Consider the following 21,701-nt stretch of genomic DNA (forward strand, 5'->3'; position numbering starts at 1 on the left):
CATGTCAATAACACAGAATTATTTTACAAAAAGTTTATGTCTATAAGAAATTGTTATGATCTCAGCCTTTCCTAGTGTTCCAAGTAAGTATTTCTTTCCTGGAACATAAGTACATTTGGACTGCTTCACATCAGTCTGATAGCTTTGTGTTCCTACGAACATCATAATCTACCCACTTGTCTTCATTAAAGCGCTGTTTTATCCCATAAACTGCCTTGTAACTCAGAGGTATAAAATTCAGGTTTTCCTTCACACCACATGGCTCACAAAGAAAAGGCACAGAACATACCAACAGTGTCCAGGCAATTTCCACAAAACCTCTAGCTGATAACATTGACATTAAACTATTTTTATTTGTGAGTTTAAATAAACAAACACACACAAATCCTTTCTCCTCAGCTATCCAGTTCTTTATAAATAATAATAAAAAAGATCGAACATTGGCAGCAGTATTTGGAGAGTCAGGCTTGAACTAGCATGAAGAACTGTGCACCTGAGGCTGGTATTCTCTCATTTCTTGCCCTTCCTTTGTTGCTTATTGTCACCTGTGCTGCGCGAGTTACCGTGCTCCACACCTCGGCGGCGGCTGCCTCGCACTGGCGAACCAGGCGGCTGAAACCATTATTCTGCACAACAACCGGGCACCCTTCAGCACATAACGGAAGGAGCCACGAACGCTTCACCCGCCCGCCTTGGGTCTCGGTTTGCTGAGGGCAAGCTACCGCGGGGGAGCGGCACGGCCAGAAATCGGCCGAGCGACTCCCGAGGCTGCAGAGAGCTGCCGAAATCCCCGAAACGGAGGCGGGGCCGGAGGGTGTGTGTGCGCGTCTGTATGCCTGTGTATACCGCCATGCCGCGCTCGGCACCCGCGCACCGGCCGCCCGTGCAGCCCCCACCGCCGCCTCTTTCCCACAGCCCCGGCCCTGCCTCCCGCGGGAGCCGCCGCCCCGGCCTCCTGCACCCGCCACCGCCACCCCGGCCGCAGGCGGGCACCCCGCCGCCCGACGGGGCAGGGGCTGGGCTCGGCGAGGGAGAGGCGCGGCCGCCAGACGGTGACAGCGGCGGCCATGGCTCCCGCCGCGGCGCTGACAGGCTGACAGCCGAGAGCCGCTGCCCGCCGCAGCCGTGCCCCTGCGCGGGGCAGCGTAGGGCCGGGCTCGGCGCCCCGCGGGGCCGGGAGGGTGCGGCGCACGCCTGCCCGGGAGACAGGGCAGCAGATACAGCCCCCGAAGCGGGCACCGGGTGAGTGGTCCCCGGACGAGCCGCTGCCCGCCGTCCAGAGACAGGGGGGCGGCACCCTGCGGGTGCTAACACCGCGACAGCGAGTGGGGTCCGGGGTCCCCACCGCGCACGGGGAACGGGTGGGGAGGTGCGTTCTGGTCCTTACCTTCTCCCAGGAGTCAGTGGTGGGACGCGTTCTCCTCCTCCTCCTCTCGCCGTTTCTCCTGTCCTCTCTCCGTAGCGGCGCGACCGTAGAGATTCGAGAGAGCCGCGGGTACCGCCCGCCACTACCAGCCGTACCCGCTGGCTCGGTCTCAGCCCCGGCTCCGGCCGCTGTGGCTGTCGGGTTTGAAAACACCCCTCCCCCCCCCCGCTTCCCCCCCTCCCCTCTCCCTCTCTCAGCCTGTGCTGCTGCTGCCGCCGCCGTTGCCGCTCCCCTCCCCCTTCCCCCCCCCACCCAACGTTGCTGCTGCCGCTGGAGCGGAGCTCCGCGGAGCTCCCATTGGCCGCGCGCCGCCCACGTGGCCCTCACACAGGGCATGGGACGCGCTGCCGCGAACGTTAACGCCGTTCCGTCGGCGGTTGGGGAGAGAAAGAAGGCAGCGGTGGCGCGAGAGTGGGCAGCGTCCTTGCGCTGCTCCGTTTCTCATGCCGAGGGAGATGGGCACGGACGCGGCCGCCGCCCCTACCGCTGCCTTACGCAGGCGGCAAGGAATAACGGTGCCGGTGGAGGGGGTGCGCGAGGGAAGGTGGTCACAGGGAGCTGCAAGCAGCGCGCACGCGCCGGGGGGGTGGGGTGGGTGTGTGGAAGGCGACCGCACTCCTGTTGGCCGCGGCTACTGGAACTTTCTGGAAATGGCGGCGGCCCGGCCGGTCATAGGCCGAGGGCACACGAGCGGCCGAGTCTCAGCGGGGCGGAAGCCGACCTGGAGCCACCGGCGTGGTCTCGGTCGTGCCGCCGCGCTGGCGGCCGCCGTTCCCTCCCGGGGGAGGGCTTTTCCGGCGGCGATGGCGCAGTGAGTTTTACCCGGCGGCGCAACGCGCGTGCGCGCTGCGCGCAGCCTGGAGGCGGCGGCGCATCCAAATGAGGCGAGTGCGGGCATGGGCGGTTATGGAGGGATTGTTGCCGGCGCCCCCATCTGCCTTCTACCGCTTTCCCCCCTCAGGTGCGTCCTCGCACACCGGCAGGCTGCAGTTAAAGGGTCTCGCTGCGTTTGGGAGAAGCCCCTGGAGGCAGGTGCGTGTGGCGCGGTGCCGCAGGGCCCTTCAGGACTGGGAAGCTGCGGGAGGACGTGTCCGCCGGCCCTGGCAGCCTAGTCAGGACCCCCATCCGCTCCCGGCCGGCGGGCGCAGGCACGGAACTGCAGGACCTTTGGCAGGGGCGGGGCAGGCGGGCACAGACTGCTGCTGGAAGCTTCAGCCCGCTTCCAGGTTTCAAAACAGCAAAAAAAAACCCCGAAGCAACGTTGTTCGGGGGTGTCTGGCATCCGTCAATAAGCCAGATGTCATCTAAGTGCATCAAAAAGCATTACAGAAGTAGACTGACGTTAGTCCTGCTTACAACATTGAAAACGGGCCATTCATCTGTACTTGTGAAAGGTTTTGCATCTGCTTATTAATTAAAAGCTTATTATGTGGTAAGACTTAAAGACTCTGTGTTATGCTATACTCCTGGGTTCTCAAATAGTATCCTCCAGATAGCTTCGGGAAGGTGGTAAAGATGGGTGGGCTGTCAGGTGTGGCATTTTGAGAAAGCAACTAAACAAAGGCCTTCTGGTTAGTGTAATCTTAAATGCATGCTCAGAGTGCTACTGGATTGCTTTCACCTACTCCTGTGCAGAAAGCAAGAATTCTGTAATGTTTACTATGCAAGTCCACAAGATGAGTTTTGCAGGATGAAAAGATTACTTTGATTAAGGACATCAAATTTGTGCAGATTTGCCCTTTATTCACCACCGGTCACATTCCAGCAGGGCTACAGAATGGCATCATGACTCAAATACTGCCATGCTGCACAACAGTTTAGGCAAACTTCTTGCATTTGTTCTCAAAGTCTTTTCTGTACAAATGCAGGTACAGATCGTTTGTAAAGCAAGTGCCTTTATTTTCATCTGATTCTGTTAGTGTACTGTCAGCTGACCAGGCACCACATAACAAAGGAAGTTGCATCCATTTAATACTCTTTCATGTCAGGTTGATTACAGAGGTCGCTGCTTGAGGTGGCGTGTTGACTGAAGAGCAGTCAGGCTGCTGGCTGTCAGCATTAAGCAGATTAAGAACTGTTTCACAGGGCAGAATTATTTTTTTTCTTTTCAGTACTGAACAGTGATGATACTGATAATTCACCATCTAAAACATGACAGGCTACAGGTGTAGGGCAGGATGTAATACTGCATTTTGCTCCTTGTGCACCAGCACAAGTAGCATGCAGTTCAGGGACTTCGGTGTGTGTTTGTAGGTGTTCACGGCCAGCAGCTGAGGTAACAGGGAAGAAATCTCACGAGGAATATCTCCCGCAGGAGATGTTGAGATTGGATAATACCTGTCAGTAACTAAAAATATGGTTCCTTAAGCCTTTCGTTAAGAACTAGTGTTTGGGCTAATAAAAAGCATCAGTCAGTTAATGCTAATTGCGGCCTTCATATTAAGTTTCTTGCTCATTTCTCCAGAAGCCCCTCGATTTTCTATAGGTGCCTCTGTAGCTGCACCATGTTGGCATACACAGGACTTCCCTTGACCTGCCCTCCCAAGTGGAACATCAAGTGTTATCGGCACGTAAACTACTGGTCTTAATCAAGACAAACTTGCATAGTATTTGGTGTGAATTGTGTCATTGCAAAATTCAGTCTGGTAGTGGAATGACTGAAAATCTCAGCAGTACAAAAATCTAAAAGTAAGAACTTTATCCTAAGAACTTGCTGAATATCATGCTGGTGAAAATATAGGCACTAGCCTCAGGTAGATAACTGGCAGGTCAGCCATTGAGGCCAGCTAACATACTGCAAGGGGAAAATGAATTTTACTCCTTTGTATTCAATGACAGAACAGTGTTCCATATAGCATTTTTCTAGCATTGTGTAGAGGTCAGGAAATCCTTCCTGTTACCCAACGTTGGAACACGTCATTGGGTATCTAGTGGAGTTTCCTATCACTTCAGACTTCTTCATCTTTACCAAAGGAAAGAACTAGCACTGCCCACTTTCTCTGGCCAGGGGATTTGTCTGCTTCCCTGTTCTAAAGCTCATTTATTTTCCCAAGACTGTACCTATTTTTCTTAAAATCTCCTCTAGCTGGTCTTTTTAACCTCCCCTGTTAAAGGGCATTTTAAAACTTCTTTCCTCTTCCACTCTTGCAGAATATAACATGTGAATCCTTTCATTTTTCCCTCATTCAAGAAGAGGGGCAAACGACACTGAAAACACAGAACTGGCTCAGTTACTGCTGCATTACCAGTGTAAGGAATATGTTCCTGTAATTAACTTATTTTTCATTGAACTCCCCACCTAGTACTCCGACAGTCCACAATATTAACCAGTAGACTGAAACTGCAGTATTTTAATTATTTGACAGGTTAGTGTAATTGCTACCTAAAATATTCAATACTGCTGGTAAAAGTAAGCACAGGGTATTATCTGCAGCTATTCAAGAACGGAAAAGAGAATTTGAATATAATTCTTACACTATTCTGGAACTCTTCCATATTGATCATCTTGTGAATCCTCATCACAGTCCTGCAAAAGTTAGCATTGTGAAAGTAATTTTGTATATACTAAATAACTACATGTAATAAGTAGTGTTTGTTACATGTAGTTGTGTTTCTAATTGAGTTTGAAGTTTGAAATATTTAAATGTTGACAAAACCTGAAATAATACAAGATGTGAATTTTTAATCATTTATCTTAATACAGTGATTATATACCAGGACCATAAAGCCTCTCATAATTGATAAATGGAGTGGGTAAGATGAGAGAGAAGAGTAATGGTTATTTGCTTATTTATCTTCAAATATTTCAGTCATATAGCTGCTGTTCAATTTCATTTTAAACAGTGATGTATCAGATTTGTGCCATGCAACAAGAATAATGTAAATGAACCTTTTCCATTCAAGTGACTGGCAGACTGTTGCATCAAAATGACTGACATACTTGTCTGTGGAACATCATTAACATGATCTCCAACAACCTGCAAGCTGTCAAGGCCCATGTTCTGCTTGACATAAAGACTGTCACGTATAGATGGAAGTAATAGGGGGAAAAAAAGGGAGACATGACAAAAAACTCACGTGGTAGAGATGGGAGCAGTCAAGCATTCTACAGCTTTGGTTTTGTATATTTGAAAGTTTCAAATTTGGCTGGTCTAAAACTACATTTCAACACAATTATGTGATCCCACTAATTTCAGAGTTACATGAATAATTGTAACATGGGGCAGTTTGCACGCAGCACATGCAAAGTCCTCACTTATGTTCAATGTATACTATAAAAGCAGTTGCCTGCTTTCAGAATAGGTTAGAAGGTAATCCCATGTGCTTTGTTGTTTTTGTCCAGCAAACAGCTTAGTTGCAAACTGGTATATTAAAATTGCATCAAAATGCAATAAGCCATCTCGCTGTTTCTACAGAAGTGGCACACAGTGCCAGATGTCTGGCCTGCTACAAGGCATGTTACTATTATAGACACCAGAGTGACCTTTCCAAAGAGCATTTGGCAACATTAAACTACAGATAATATTTCAATCCAAGTACTGTGTTCTCATATGCAAAGTGTTCTGCACCACTTATATACAAGATGACTTTTCATGCTTCTCTCATTACTTTATCATACTTTTCCATTTGTATGCAATTAATTCAATTTTATTTCAAAAATTTAGTAATGTAGAAGGGAGAGCAAGCTTTCCAAGCAAAGGATAAACACATTTATTTTGCTCTCAGAACCACCACCAGTTACAGTAGTTTTTTAACAGTACATCAAAGAACATCACAGAGCCTATTGAAATAAAGGTGGGCCACTAGCAAATTGTACAATGTAATCAGGAAATCTGATTTCAGTTTCAGGGAAATCTGTAGATGCAAAATTTGTCTCAAAGAGGGAGAAAAATTCAGGGAAGTACTGTTAATCAGAATAACAAACTAAATATAGAATAAACAGTACAATTAAGCTCCATCAATTACATTCGTTGTAACAAGAATGTAAGTTCCACAGCAGATTTTAGAAGAGGCAGACACAATCTGGTCTCAAGAGACTGACACGTTCATATTCCCGAACTGACACAGAAATGTCTGTATGTGTATATATGTGAAGCATTTGCCAGGATTTTACAAGCATACCTAGTGTCACTATGTAATCAATTTTCCAAAAGATTATCTTCAGATGCTTTTGTATCACAAGAAATTCCTCAGTTTCACACAGATTAGTTGTTAAAAGCAGGTGACACACAGCAGTAATGTCAAAGCAGGATTTGTGAATCAAATAAGTAGTTCCATGTGTTATTTAGTCATGTATTAAACTGGTATATCCTGTCTTGCCACACTGCATTATTTGGCTATATTGAGTCAATTCAGACAGTAAGTGGTTTCTTGTTGTTCGTCCTTAGTGTTCTGCTGCTTTTTGGGGATTTTTTTTTTTTAAATAACATGATAAAAAGCTGATTTTCACATTTTTCCTGGTCACTGAAAAGTAGTAAGAATAATTGGACTCAAGATGAATGTCTTTTTACTTAACTTACCAAGTTTCATAGAATCATAGAATGGTAGGGGTTGGAAGGGACCTTTGGAGATCATCTAGTCCAACCCCCCTGCAGAAGCAGGTTCACCTAGATCAGGTCGCATAGGAACATGTCCAGGGTCTTGAAGACCTCCAAGGAAGAAGCTTCCACAACCCCTCTGGGAGAGCCTGTTTGCTTGTTCTGGGGGGTTTGTTTTTTTCAGGTTTTTTGTTGTGCTTTTTACACAACACAGCTTGGATCACCTTTCTTGTTCATGCAAGGAAGTTTTGTCAGATAATCTCTGTTCAGTTTGTTTCCTTGTGCATGAGCCAGACTTTAAATTTAGTTTTATTGCTTCTTCAAAGAACCTTAGAAAAAGTTGTAAATTTTCAATGACAGAGCTTTCACTTCTTAGTGATCGTAACTCAACTGAAAGATCAGAGAGTTGCTTCCAGTCTACTGAAGCACTTTTCTTACCATTTAGAATTACCGTTATGCTTTGCAGTAGGTAAAACCATGGTAAGGTAGATACTCTAACTGCTGGTGCTTGCTTTATTTAAAGAAGTATTAGAATGTACATAAGTTTACTGATATTAAAGTGACTTTATTATTTTTGGACAGTACATCTTATATTACAAAAATCTTTAGAGGTCAGCTCGAACTCCGAAACCTGGTCCTTTGGGTGGTTCAGTCAGAGAAGTAAGGCCACCAGCTGGCTCACAAGAAAAACGGCCACTCCTGAAAAATGAAAGCAGTTTTATTCATTGCTGGTATTGTTGTATCTGCAGATACTGTTTAATCACGGGATAGAACATAGTTACAAAACTGATTTCAGGTTGAAGCCACTTTTTTTTTCCCTTTCATTCTTTCTATTCATCCTTCTGCTGCTACTTTTAAATCACAGATTCCAAATTCAAGTAGTGACAAATAATTTAATAACTGAAATGCATGTAGGACCACTATGTGGGTTTTTTTTGTTGTGTATTTTTGGGGATTTTTTAGTAGGTTGGCCAGACAAGAGTGATACTGATGCCAATAATATCAAAGGCAGGATCCAATTTTATCAGTCACATTCTTGTTAAAGATTCTTCCCTGTGTTTGGAAACTATAACTGTTTTCAGATTATTGTTCCTTTATTCAAAAAATAAAAATTAAAAAAAAAAATCTTTACAAGGAATAGGTAATACACCAAAGTAAAATTAATTTAATCCATTCACACAAACATCTGTGTATTTGGGCTAACAAAGAACAATAGGAAATAATAGGTAAGTTCAGAAATAACTTTAACAAACTTGTCATGTTTCCGGCTTTTTGTCAGAAGTAAAAAAAAAACCCCAAAACTATCAAGCATTTGCATTTATTGATTTACATGATCTAGACAAAAAGCTCTTTACATCTCACGCTCCTTCGTCATTAAGAAAACGAAAATTCTCGGTCCTTTCCAGTTCTTTTTTGGCCCTGAGCATATAGAAAGGCACTGAATACATGCTATTCTGTTCATTAAATTAATTAATGCTTTTTAGCTGTAGGTTGTAAACTTGAGTTACTGGAACAGGAATTTAGTTTCTCAAGAGGATTAGTCTTCATGTATTTGACTGGTACGATTCAAATATAGCATACCTTGGGCCAGGTTTGGGAACTTTGCCAGCCTTTAGCTCATCAATTATGTCTTCAATATCTTTGGGTGTCAAATCTTCCTGTAAAAAAATAAATTAAAAAAAAAATTCACTGACAAAACAAGAGTCAGCAATTGTGTTAATTGCAGCACTCAAAATTAATCAGATTAGTGGCTCTCTTAGGTGTGACCCTAGCATAGGTAATTTTAATCCTGTCTATTAAGACACATATTGATTTAAAGACTTAGGAAAATTAAAAAGCCTACTGTTATTTTAATGTTAAAATTGCCTTACACACATAACTGCAGCAATTATGTTACAACTAAATGTACACGTCTAACATGGGTTTGTGTTTTCAGTTCCCTTGGTGTTTTAGTGAGCTGGATCTCTGCCTATCCGCTATTATATGTGCCACTGCATGTACCACAAAATGGTGTCATCTGTCACCAAAAAAAAAAGTGGGTACAGTTCAAGAGAACAGTTCTCAAAAAATTTACCAAACTGTGATAACAAAATATTTTACTCTTTTTTTTTTAAGTTGGATTCAGTTAATACATTAATGTCTTTGGCCTGATGGCATCCAAATGAGCCGTAATCCAGAAGTTTAGAAGTTCAAAAATAGTGTTAAACCAGTCCATACTTTCCAACACACTGCTTTAAAGTGTTAAAAAAATTTAATTAAATATCTATTAAAAAATTCCAGTTAGGGGTAGACCACTATTGCAAAAATGCATCACTCTTCTTGTATAAATCAAGGCAGCAACTAAAAGGAAAAGTATGCTGACACATTGCTATACAGATGAAATCTTCCAGGAAGAGCCAAAAAACCCCTAAAAAAATATTTAGGTTACAAGTTCTCCCTGTCAACAGAGTTTTGAAGAAACTGACCAAATCTTCAGAATCTGAAACAAGTGAAAAACACAGGAATCCCAGCAAAGAAGTTTAATCTTTTAAAAGAGAATTTAATACTTACATAGTAATTGTCATTTATTTGTACCATTGGTGCATTTACACAAGCACCTAAGCATTCCACTTCTATCAGTGTGAAGAGTTTATCAGGTGTTGTTTCCCCAACTTTTATACCTAAACCAATGAAGAGTTCAGCAGTGGTTATTGAACAAGATTAGTAGAGCATGAGTAAGTACTCCAGAGTTGTTTCATTACTTGTATTTTGTCTTTAAAAACATTTGTATAGCTAAATCCTCTTACATGAGTCTAAAAATTATTCAATTAAACAAAAGAGTCTAATCAACTGTGAAATCAGTCTTCGGGTTCATTTTTGAGACTTCATGTACAGGTATCATTTATTAACAGAATTGTCATTTCATAGTTATTTAAGAAACAGAACAACTCCACTCAGTAACATTTAGTAATCTACACGGAAGAACAGAAAAATATAGAAAGCATACCTTTCATGTGCTGATACATAATGTATTAATATAATACAGTGTTGGACATTAAATTCCTTAATTTGGGAATCTGAGCATTAGCACTGTTAGCTGCAAATTCATAAACAGCTTTAAAGTTTATACACAAAGGCTTATTTCCTGGCCAACTCTCTACATGTACTTAGCTTCCATGACAGATTATTGTTCCAGTGATACAGATGGAGATGATCCCCAGAGGGCACATTAGCAAAAATAAAATTCTCCATGGAGGGATGCTGAAAAGCAGTTTTCCTCTGTAGTTACAGAAGGAGGTGGGTAAACTAATAACAGTCTAAATAAAGCCTGTGTCTCAGTAAGAGCTACACAATCATCCTAATGCTTTGATTTCTCAAGCTAAAAGTTTTAGTTAAAATTAAGCTGACTTTGCAGTAACAAACACAAATTTCATCTAAATATGCCTTTTCCAGACAAGAGAATATATGAAACAGCTGTTCTGCAGCTCTTAAATCACAGTGATTCTCCGGAAATGTTAGTCCACCTTGCGACTTCATAGAAGGGGAAGAGTTGTTAGTTGCTATCTTATCTCCTCCCCATAACCACCCAATGAGGAAGGAAAAAACTAAATCAAATCCACACACAAAATCCATCAGTTCTTCTCACTTCTCATATCATGCAGCACTCTCAATTCACTTTTTCCATGGATAATTTATAAGTTATGCTAACCTCATATTTGCCATTTAGAGGGACCTTGACAGGTTTGAAGGGTGGGCCCACAAGAACCTGATGGAGTTCAACAAGGCAAAATGCAAAGTTTAGCACTCAGGTGGCACCAAATTTCCAGTACAGGCTGGGGGATTAAATCATTGAAAGCAGCCCTGTGGAAAAAGACTTGGGGGTGTTGGATGAAAAATTGACCATGAGCCAGCAATGTGTGCTCACAGCTCAGAAAGCAAATTGTGTCCTGGTTTGCATAACAGAAGTGGGGCCAGCAAGTCAAGGGAGGTGGTTGTGCCCCTCTAACTCTGCCCTGATGAGACCCCATGTGGAGTCCTGCATTCAGATCCAATATCATTTGTTCTATCATTCAGCTGTGGTGCCTCCAGCATAAGAAACACACGGATCTGCTCAAGCAGGTTCAGAGGAGGGCCACAAACGTGGTAAGGGAGCACCCCTCTGAGGACAGGCTGAGTGAGTTAGGGTTGTTCAGCCTAGAGAAGGCTGTGGGGAGACCTTATAGTGGCCTTCCAGTGCTAAAAGGGGGCCTACAAGAAATATGAGGGACTCTATCAGGGAGCACAGTAACAGGAGAAAGGGTAACAGTTTTCAAAAGAAAGAGTAGGCTTAGAAATCAGGAAGAAATTCTTTTATTGTGAGGGTGGTGAGACACCAGAATAGACTGCCCAGAGAGGTTGTGGATGCCTTATCCCTGGAAATGTTAAAGGCCAGGATGGATGGGGCTTTGAGCAACCTGATTAGTTGAAGGCATCCCTGTGCATGGCAGGGGAGTTGGAACTAGATGACCTTTACAGTCTCTTCCAACCCAAGCTATTCTCTGATTCTATCAATCACCTTAAGTAAAAAAGAAAACCCTCATAAGTTTTATATATCATATACCTTAAAAATCTAATTTTACATATTAGAAAGTGCCACAGCATTTCAGAGTCCTCTCATATGTATGGGGTAGGACTTAATTTTTCAGTCTGAGAGTCATATTAGAATAATGCATTTCCTGACAAATTGCCTTGAAAACCACTTGAAGACCAGTAAATAGCACTCCAGCCAAATGGCATTTTCTGCTCTACTGTACTTCTATCTTTTCAAGAATAAATACCAAATCTGAAACTTGAAGTGTTTAGTGCCTATTTGCTAATGATTTCACTCTGTATTTGCAGTACTATTGCTCTGTCCTTACCATATGAAAAAAATACTTCAGTATTACTAAATAAAGGTTAAAAAAGTACATTAAAATTTGTATCATACCAAGCTTCTTCTTAATGGCTTCTAAAATACTATCAGAGTCTCGCAGCATGCAAGGTGTGGTAGTGCAGACTTGAATGTGGTATTTCCCAACTGGTTTGCGATTGTACATTGTATAGAAGGTTGCTACTTCATACACTCTCATGGGAGGCATTTCTAAAATTTCAGCAACCTGTAACAAGGGGAAAATGAACATGATGTTGAATTCTCACAGGACATCACTAAAGACATTTTACAAACCATTTCAATAAAGTCACCTGCCCTCTCTCTGCAATAACAGATAAATAAGAGGAAGGGAATGTGTATTGAACCACAGCTGTATTCAGTTGCCAAGAAAAGATACCAGAGTTACTGACAGGAGTCACCCTGCATGAGGACAAACTCCACTAAGCTGTGGATTAGCACAGCAAGCTCAGCATCTAGGACTATACACAACATAGATGCAAACAATCAGCTGGGTTCAGCTTTCATTGTCAGCTCCAGCTCACACCGCACTTCTGCTTTTTTGCTGTATGAATGAACAAACTTATATGTATCTGTCCACAGGAACACACACACAAGGGAGTACTTAGAGGCTGGTACTACGTTCACCTAATTCAGAGACAGCAGCTCTGTCTCAGGTTCTGTGACACATCAGGGCTGGCCTCAGAAATGCCACAGCTACATCTGCAGTCTGGCATCACAGGTGATGAAGATTGAAGCACAATCTCCATGGAGCCTGTTCTGATGCAGGTATCCCTGACCTCATTACCGTGGGATACTGGCAACCTGCTCAGGTGGAGACCCACTGTTTTCAAAGGTCTAACTGTTTTACATTCCAGTCTCTATAGCAGGCAAATAACAAATCACAGAAAATAGTTATTTACTTAAAAATCTTAAGATTGTTTTAACTATAACACATAAGAATCTTAAAAGCAAATAAACAGTATTAATGGAGATCTGAGGCTTTATGCTACGCTGTATAAAGAGGAGATGAAATTTGCCCTTCTCCAAACGCACACTTAACTCCTTTAGTAATTTCTGTAATGCTTACAATCCCCACTTAGCATATCTTCATTGAATTTTTTTCACTTTAAAGCTCATAATATGACAGACAGTAACACAAAATATGATAGATTTATTCATATGAATATAAACCAGAATTTTTTATTTCTTGATATTCAATTACTGTCATGCAACCTATCACTTTGAAGCAGTGTACTTACTTGCAGGTTTATTTAGAAACAATTTTAAGAAATAATTTTTAAGTCTTCCAGGCACTTGCTGCGAGGCATTATAAAACATTTATGACATACACTACAGTAATGCTGCTCTTCAGGAGTCTTTACAGGCCTGGAGATTATGCGAAATCCTAGCAACGTGTGTAGTGCCACTAATCCAAATTGAGCAGCAAACAAGATCTTTAAAGTTTCTGTTCCTGCTTCCAGGATGATTCTGGCAAAAGAGCCTGTCTAAATAACACATGTGTAAATCTAGGATTGTTCTGATTGTAGGTTCTAGCAGAGGGCTAACAATATGTGAACAACAGAGCCCCAAGTTTTTTTCATCAGTTTTCCTTTTTATTTTATAAAATGTAGTCTGACAGGGAATTCTCACAATTGCGTGTCACACAAATTCCCACATTAGTATGCATCAACAACAACAAAAAAAATCCACCAAAAAACAAACAAACAAAAAATTCTATGACAATATTTAAAGAAAACAGTAAAATTATGCTTAATTAAGTACTAAATACCTTGTTCATAGCTGATATGGGCAACCATCCATGCTGTCTTTGGGCCAGATCTAGTACTGCCATGACAGCTGCAGACTTGTGTCCCCCCGGGTAGTTGTTTATGATTGCTTCTATTCTCTTTTTAGAGAGAAAAAAGGAAAAAAAAAATCAGTAATTATCTAAAGACAAAGTCTGTACATTTAACTTTGTCTACATACCTTTTGGTTTTCAGGTGTGAACTCAAATGGAGTATCTGGATTATTCTCAGGAGTATCTCTGTGCTTAAGAAAAAGAAAATGTGTAAAAATAGGGTTGTCAGGACATTATTCAGGACAGATGCACTGCAGTAAAACACCTTCTTATAGAAAGTTACAGTTGAGTTTCTTGAATAAAACTGGTTTGATACAGTCGAGATAAAAATTTCGTAGTACTCAAATGACTAAATACCTCTGAGAAAGTTATAAAAAATATTGATAATTATTTCATCACTTAAAACACTCCTGTTATTTCCTGTTAAAAATATTTATTGAGGAAAATAGTGTTATCAAAATATACTTTTTTTTAAGCACTTAATACAGTCTGACAATTATGTTCAAATTCATCACAAGTAGATTAAGAGTCCTCTGATTAATACCTTAATAAACAAGGGACTAAAGAACAGCCTGTTTTTTTCTTTTCCCATGAGACATGAACTGTAAAAACTTTAAAATGTATCAAGAAGCTTGCTAGGCAACTAAAACATCTGCACATTCAAACACACATTATTAATCCATTTTAACCTTTTTTGTTGTTTGTAATGGATTTCAACAACTTAATTTTAGATACAATTCTGAATCAGAATGGAAGAAGCAGAATTTTTAGTTAGTATCTCCAAATCATATAATATGTTGAGGTGGTCTTCTAAGAAAAAAGTTTCAATTAATTCTTTTATTTTCAGAAAATCAAATTTAGAAGTCTTGAAGAAGGTTCTATTTTCTTATAATAAAATCTTGATCCTCATAAAAAACCTTATCCACCAGTAAAACTACTTGCACAAAATTTTCAGTTATCTCCAAGCAGCTCATTATGGTATCCTTGAAATACTCATAGCTAAAATGCCAAACTTTAATAATAAAAATTTTCATAATTAATTCAAAACTTTATACAGTCTTCAAATTCAGAAATATTCAAATTAAATGGAAAGTATGGGGGGAAAAATTCAAGCTATACTTGAGCCCTGGTGTTAAAAAGTAATCCACAACAAGCTAATAATAAAAACATTACAAGTGTATTTAGGAGAAAGAAACTCACTCCCCACTGACTGATCATGTTCTGAAGTAATCTAGGATGATGTTGCAGTTTCCATACTGCTTTCTTACTAAGCAGCAAAGGATTTAATGAAAAATCTTCACATTGTAAGACACATACTTAAAGACTGTCATCACTGCAGAATTTAAAATACATATGGTCCATAGCTATTCCTGGATTTATAAATTAAAATGGACATATCAAAAGGCCAAATACTTAACTTCAGTTACGTCTGCCGGTCTAGCGAAAGGTTCTCATTGCTTATCTTGTCTATATCCTGAGCAGATAGTACCACTGCCATCATCAACTTGAAAGCACAGTTCCAAGTCAAATATAAAACTACAGTCATTATACACTTCTCCACCAAGAGTAATACAGAAAGAGAACTGATTCCCTTTGAACAAACTAGTATTTTATTAAGTATAAATTTATTGCTTATGGTGTGGTCTACAAGATATGATAAGCAGCTTTTAGGAACTCAGTTGCCACTATTTTAGACTGACCCTTCCAGATAAAGAATTTGATGACTCTCATGTAATGCTGATGAGGGATTTCTACCAATTTTAATGGAAGAGGAAAAACTGACTGGAAATACTGTGCAGCTTTTAATTTTTTTTTTCCCTTACAGATCTATTCTGTGTCTTAACAGCACAGATCAAATCCATGATTCATAATAAATATTTCCATAACTTCACTTTTTCTTTCTCGAGTCTGCATGCTTATTTCAGGCTCTATTTTGCCTTCCATAACTATTTGATACAGTACCATTGTACTTGATCTCAATTTCTTTTGCAAATCATCACATTTATCTCTGTCTAGAACAGCTGTTCTTTTCAGTGTATCATCTCTAAATTGATACCCTTAAATACCCTACATGTGAAGAGGAATAATACACTTTAGATTTGAAGCTACAGGTTGTCACAGAGTGAATTCAGTGCAGCAAGGTTCCAAGAGACATTGTAAAGGTGACAGCACAGGTGAACACTAAAATAGATCATGTCACTTTTTTTAAAAAAAAAAGCATTTTACTAAATAGGCTTCATCTAATTCTGTGCTGTGGAGAGTTTAATAGTTTTCATCAAGAACCTGAGAGTTCTAAGGCTACTGAGCTGTTAGGAATTTGTCAATGGCATGCTCCCTAGTTACCATTTGTCTGACAGTTACCGTTTATCTCAGATTTGCATGAGTTAATTTGCCTCTAAATGATATGACTGCATTTCTGCTTTTTTTTTAGGATACAGATCCTGGAGAATGAGATCAGAATTAAGGACACAGTGTTGGAAAGTGTACTGTGTTAAATCTCAGAGCATTTAAGGCTGGAAGAGATCTTCAGAGGTCTTCTGGGCCAAACCCTGCTGCTCAGGCACAGCCACTCAGAGCTGCTTGAACAGGATTATGTCTGAGTGGCTTCTTTGGAATATCTCCAACATGACAGACCCCACATCATCACCTGTGCCAGTGCTTGATCACCCTCATAGTAAAAAAAGCATTTCTTGATGTTCTCTGAGGCCATTTCCTCTGATCATGTGACTGGGCACCACTGAATAGGAGCCTGGCTCCATCCTCTTCGCATCCTCCCTTCAGATATTCGCACACTTCATCAAGATCCCCCAAACCTTCTCTTCTCCAGGCTGAGCAGCCCCAGCCTGCTCAGCCTTTCCTCATAGCAGAGATGCTCCAGCTCCTTCATTATCTTCAGGTATTTATAGACATTAGTAAGATTCCCCCCTATACCAGCCTTCTCTAACAGTCCCTGCTCTCTCAGCCTTCCCTCAAATAAGAGGTGCTCATAGCAAGAAACTTGATAAATTAAGGCTTCCTCCATGCACAAACTAAATACTAATGACTATGTCTGTACCAGCTACAGTAATCTGTTGAAATGCAAGGTCAAATTCTATTCACACATTTTTCCCAACTGAAGTTTTATACAATATGTTTAGGCATAGCTTGGCCGTATTACATCTTTATTGCAGCAATCAGCCTAACCTACTTACAGTGTGAACAACTGCACTGTGAAGGCCTACCCAAGCCACACTTTCTCCACAGGCAGTGGTACTCTCCCATGAAGGTACTAAGCATTATGAACATTCATCTCACTTTTTGTTACACCAAGCCAGACCATTTTATTATTCTTTTTCGGTGATCTAATCATCTGTACCTCTTGACACAGACAATCACTAAAGAGTGCTGAAGAATTACAGTGGAATAACTAAAACAATTCAGCTATTGCAACATGCTAATACAGCTTTCATGTATACTAAAAGCTGACCTATGCCCTGTGGTAAACACCAGTCCAAAACACTGCAAACCAAAATGAGAGGCCTGTGTCTCTGCAGGGGAAAAGATGTTTAGGAAGACAACCTGTTAAGAATCTGTATCAAATCAGCAAAGATGAGAAATTTATTACTTCTCCAAGGGGAACGTATCCTACGTTCACTATTCCAGCAGAAATCAAGATAGAAATCTCTCTTAAATTAAGAATGGTGGAAGTGCTCTCAGACCCAAGTATTTTTTTAGCCACCTTCACGAACAACTAAAGTTACAGCAGATTAAAAAAGCATATGCCAAACTCTTCTTACACATCCTTCTTACAGTAAGTTTAGAAATTTACTTACCACAAATAAGGCTCCTCCACTGGCACTGCGCACTGCTGTTCTATGTAAGTATCGGATTTGCTTTATCTACCAATAAAGCAGATAGCATTAATAGTTAATAATTTACATATTGCTAGTGGCTGCTTTCAGAAAGTTTTTATTCCGTTTCCAATTGTAAACCATTAATTCTACTGAGGAGACTATTAAGGGCTCTCCTGTACTATTAGGAGATCAAATCTCTTAACTTACTTGACCATTTCAGACAACGTAGAGGTTAAATCTTTTAACTTCAAACAGATAATATTCTGCTGCTGCTGAAGTGCCCCTGAATGCAAATTCTCACCAAAGACTTCATGAAGAATTTCCCAATTTGTTACTTCATACTGTATACATTTTAAATCTAGTTTAGAAAAGTACCATTACTACTGAGGTTCTTCTCTGCTAAGCATTTACATACTTCTTCAGCTTTTACCTAACTGAACAGTCGTATCAGGCATAAAAGGACAAACATAAAGTAAATACCAACCTAAAATATCAACACAGACCCATGTGAGAGTTCTGTTCAGCTACTCTCTAAACGCTGTGTCTGGATTGGTCATGCCAAAACAGATCAACGTTTCTAGATTCTAGCCAGTATCACTTAGACAATTTGTTATTATCTTGCCATAAGCAAACATTTTATGACAAATTTAATTTTGCATTTATTTTGCCTTAACTTTTATATTGAACTATATATCAATGTTAAGATTTCTAAAAGTAAAAGCATAGCATATTAAAAAAAAATCCCTCTTTAACTATTTTGTTACTGTATAAAACTTATAGACTTCAAGTATATCAGCATCAAAGTAGCAAAAATACAGTTACAGGGTCAAATCTGAAATCCAAGCTGAACTGTCAGGGAACTACAGTCTCCGCTCTTCTGCAAGAGCAACCTGATCAGCTCAATCTTTTCAGCAGCAGATCCTGTAGTTTCACCTGCAGTGCAGTTTCACACAATGGCTGCAGTCTTTCCCTGTCATATGATCAGCCCTTCCAGGAAACACTGGGTTTACTATGCAGTTACGTGTGCTATGTTGTATGCATTGATTTCCTCTTTGCTCTCCACTTCCAACTTGTCTGAAAGAAGGATTCTGTGTCAGAGGCCAAAATGAACTCTGGGATACATGGGTAACTGTGGACTGCAGATCATTCCAGAGTAACACGTTTCCCAAGAGACCCTCAGTCTCTTGTCACGATCAACTGACATGAAGCAGATCAAATGATCTGGCATGCCCTCTCAATGAGACAGAAAGCATGCAAATACAACCGAAATTCTGCAGACAATGGTGAAAGAAGTAAATAAGAATGGGATGCTTTGCTATAAATCATACTAAACGCTAAACAAATCTAACACATATACAGTAGCCCTTCAAAAGGAGGCACTTCAGATGAAACCACTTTTTTCAATCCAAACACACTGGTCTGTTTGCAAGAACTACACCTGCAAATTCCAGACTTGAAAAAGAAATAGAATGAGTGGCCGTTTCTTGCACTGGCCTAGGGGATTTCATTTACTATGAAGAGTTGACTCGGGACTGAAAAGCAAATTAAAGAGTTTCATTCCAACTGCTAGTTTTACATGCATGGGCACGTCGAACATTTTATTTCCACGTGGGAAGCTTCCCAGTAACCTACGATAAGCACCCAGTGGTTACTGCTGGAGCCTTTTTCACTTGGTGCAGGTGCTGCAACTCCTGAGCCAGACAGGTAACTCTGGCAAGGCCCGGGGCCCTCGAGAACAAGTGAGACACCCGGCAGCGACGCCCTTCCACGGCCTGCGCTGGGCCTTTGTTTACCGAGGCCGTGCCCCGCCGCGGACACCCGCCCACCCCGAGGGCAGCGCCGACCTCTCACCCCCCGCCGCGGCCTCACTCCGCGGCCTTCTCCAGCCGGGGGAAAAGGACCTGCCCCGGCCGACGCGGGGACAGATGCCTCGCCGCCGTAGCCTCCTTCTTACCGAACACGCGGCGGCGGCCCGCAGGGGAGCGCACAGGAACATGGCACCGGTAGAAGCGGCAATCGCCGCTGCCCCCTTCTCCCTCCTTGAGGCCTGCGCTCGCCCTCCGCGCAGCGCCAAGGAGACGCGCTCCGCGCATGCGCTGGCCACGCCCGGCTGCGCGCGCTCGGTCGCGGGCGAGGGGCGAGCGCCTACGGAGGGGGCGCGCGCCGGCCGTTGGCTGTTGGCGGCGGGAGGTGGGGAGGTTGTCACTGGGTTGGTCAGGGTCCCGTGTCCAGTACGGGTGGGCTGCCGCTCACTGCTGCAAGAAGGCAGTATCTGGTTGTCTTCTGGATCTTTGATAAACACCCTCGTTTTACAGCGTGATTCAGTCAATACCGCACAGACGTTGGAACCGAAGAGCTATGGAGCAGGCTCCTCCTTGGAGGCATCACGTTGTTAGAAACATCAGTCACAGGTCCACGCCTGCACAGATGCCTTATCGTTCAGGTCTTGCGATGAGGAGTGCAAACGTATCTCTTTTATTTTTTTTTCCCACTGCAAAATAAATAAACATTTTTCAAATAACAGCTAAGAAGGAAGTATTTTATACTGATGAGTACTCAGAATTACAGATTTCTGAAGCATCAGCTGATGTTCTAGCTTCCCTTAACCATATCCTCCTTTCCTCTGAGCATGATCTCCCCTGCACTCATACTCTCTCTACCCCAGCTCTCGATGTTGGCACCTTATTAAACTCATGCAGTGTATGAATGAAAATCTATCCACATTTATTTTAATTTTACCAAAAAATGTGGTAATCTGTTAGTTGGTGCTAGGAGTATCAATTACTTTTAGGAAATACATGATAAAACCAAAATTCAGCTTTCTTTACAGTGCTTTCCTTCATCCAAACTGTTAGCTTATTTTTCATCTGCTTATTTATGTTGAATGACCTTTTTTTTTTTTACTTCATATAAACATTAAAAAAGACAGGATTAACTACACTGAATTTTATTTAAAAGGCTGCATTGTGGATTTGTACTGATGTATGTAGTTACACCTGGGAGGGCTCCTGCAAAGAAACCTGTCTGTGTGGTGAGACAAAAGCCCCAGTGCATCTCAACAGGTAGCTCTAGACCAGCCCAAAATGCTAAGCAATGCACATTTTAGAACAATTTAGGATACTACTCTTTCAGATAATTGCATACATACCTACAGACATACTCGTGTGTATATATAGATGTGCACATATCTATTTAGCAACTGTTACTGTGATTAATGCCCTTTTAACAGCACGCTTTTCATTTGCACAGGTCAGGTAGGACGCGGTGCTTACTCTCTGGTTAGGTTACTTTTTTTTACATTTCAGTTTGCTGTAGTTAGTGATTGTCTTCCTGTTCCTTATTCTTCATTTCCTGATGCTCAGAACTACTGCTGCTACCAGTATTTGATATTTTCACTGATTTCTTTTCACTAATTATTTAATTACTTAAAAACCTTGTTCTGTACTTGTGTGCTACCATGAGGTGAATTCTTATAACATCTGAAAGACTGCCTGAAGAACAGCAAGTACAATGATGCAGAGATGATGAAGCACAGATTACAGATTTTGTTGCTAAGCCAAAATTTTTTACCGTGCCCTACACATACAGTCTAAGAATAGCAAAGGCCACGCATGATTAGATTAGATTAGACTGTTCCCATACAGATAAATTAATAAACACTCATTTTTATAATCTATGTGTTATATGTTAGCTAAATATGTCATTTTCCAGTTGGGCTTCATGAATGTGTTACTACAGAAAGAAAAAAAAAAAGCATCTGGAAGCATTTGTCATTTAAACTCCGCCTATTTATCAGATGACAATACTTAAAAAAACAGCATGGCCTTGAATGGGAGCCCTATATTGGCAGTGGTCTTGCCCATTGCTTTGTGCATTCTGCCTTCTGCATATACTGAGCTGAAGTGCCAAAGTCCTGCCAATGCAGAGCCTGGTGTGGCACCACAAAGTGTGTGCTTCCTTGCATCTGTTGAAACTGCCAGGCATGCCAAAGAGTGTCTTCCACAGACCACAATGATTTCCAACAACTCCTTTTCCAGTGTGACCCATCTGTAAGGGAAGCTATGTTAAGGAGAACAGGACTCTTTGTGTTTACTCTTTTGACAAGGGTCTGGAAAGGCAGCAGATGATGTACTTTGTCTGTTACAGGGCAGGTGTGCAA

At 41.6% G+C, this 21,701-nt stretch overlaps 3 protein-coding genes across 7 annotated transcripts in view; 1 reads left to right on the plus strand and 2 right to left on the minus strand.

Annotated features, from left to right (window-relative positions):
• Positions 1–1,587, minus strand: part of ANKRD12 (ankyrin repeat domain 12) — a 61,240-nt gene extending 59,653 nt beyond the window's left edge. Inside the window, exon 1 of the mRNA XM_061994811.1 lies at positions 1,388–1,587. The gene's annotated coding sequence lies outside the window, so the exon portion shown is untranslated. The remainder of the gene's footprint in view (positions 1–1,387) is intronic.
• Positions 837–16,403, plus strand: LOC133625291 (basic proline-rich protein-like). Of its 5 annotated transcripts, none has more exons than XR_009818601.1 (4): positions 837–1,242; positions 2,388–2,458; positions 12,452–12,681; positions 16,141–16,403. XR_009818601.1 is itself a non-coding variant. In XM_061994813.1 (3 exons), exons 1-3 carry the CDS (start codon positions 851–853, stop codon positions 16,218–16,220), a joined length of 543 nt encoding a protein of 180 aa, XP_061850797.1. In that variant the 5' UTR covers positions 837–850; the 3' UTR covers positions 16,221–16,403. The 5 variants fall into 5 exon arrangements, 3 of the variants coding, with proteins under 3 accessions (XP_061850797.1, XP_061850798.1, XP_061850799.1); XR_009818600.1 differs by having other exon boundaries at positions 12,452–12,637; XM_061994813.1 differs by lacking the exon at positions 12,452–12,681.
• NDUFV2 (NADH:ubiquinone oxidoreductase core subunit V2) lies at positions 7,508–19,642 on the minus strand. The gene is made up of 8 exons (XM_061994816.1): positions 19,497–19,642; positions 17,522–17,587; positions 13,838–13,900; positions 13,641–13,757; positions 11,909–12,077; positions 9,514–9,623; positions 8,545–8,621; positions 7,508–7,662 (listed from the first exon to the last, which is right to left on the minus strand). The coding sequence occupies exons 1-8, from the start codon at positions 19,536–19,538 to the stop codon at positions 7,569–7,571; spliced, it is 738 nt and encodes a 245-aa protein (XP_061850800.1). The 5' UTR covers positions 19,539–19,642; the 3' UTR covers positions 7,508–7,568.
• Between the last annotated feature and the right edge of the window lie 2,059 nt (positions 19,643–21,701).

Source organism: Colius striatus, chromosome 4, assembly GCF_028858725.1.
Source record: "Colius striatus isolate bColStr4 chromosome 4, bColStr4.1.hap1, whole genome shotgun sequence".
NCBI classification, from domain to species: domain Eukaryota; kingdom Metazoa; phylum Chordata; class Aves; order Coliiformes; family Coliidae; genus Colius; species Colius striatus.

Excerpts from the sequence above, each read along its gene's own strand:
- LOC133625291 (XM_061994813.1), top strand. The coding sequence starts at position 851 with ATGCCGCGCTCGGCACCCGCGCACCGGCCGCCCGTGCAGCCCCCACCG. Across the intron at positions 1,243-2,387 it reads GCCCCCGAAGCGGGCACCGG|GTGCGTCCTCGCACACCGGC; the intron begins GTGAGTGGTCCC and ends TTCCCCCCTCAG. Across the intron at positions 2,459-16,140 it reads GGAGAAGCCCCTGGAGGCAG|GATACAGATCCTGGAGAATG; the intron begins GTGCGTGTGGCG and ends CTTTTTTTTTAG.
- NDUFV2 (XM_061994816.1), bottom strand. The coding sequence starts at position 19,538 with ATGTTCCTGTGCGCTCCCCTGCGGGCCGCCGCCGCGTGTTCG. Across the intron at positions 17,588-19,496 it reads GGGCCGCCGCCGCGTGTTCG|ATAAAGCAAATCCGATACTT; the intron begins GTAAGAAGGAGG and ends CTTTATTGGTAG. Across the intron at positions 8,622-9,513 it reads AAATAAATGACAATTACTAT|GAAGATTTGACACCCAAAGA; the intron begins GTAAGTATTAAA and ends ATTTTTTTACAG.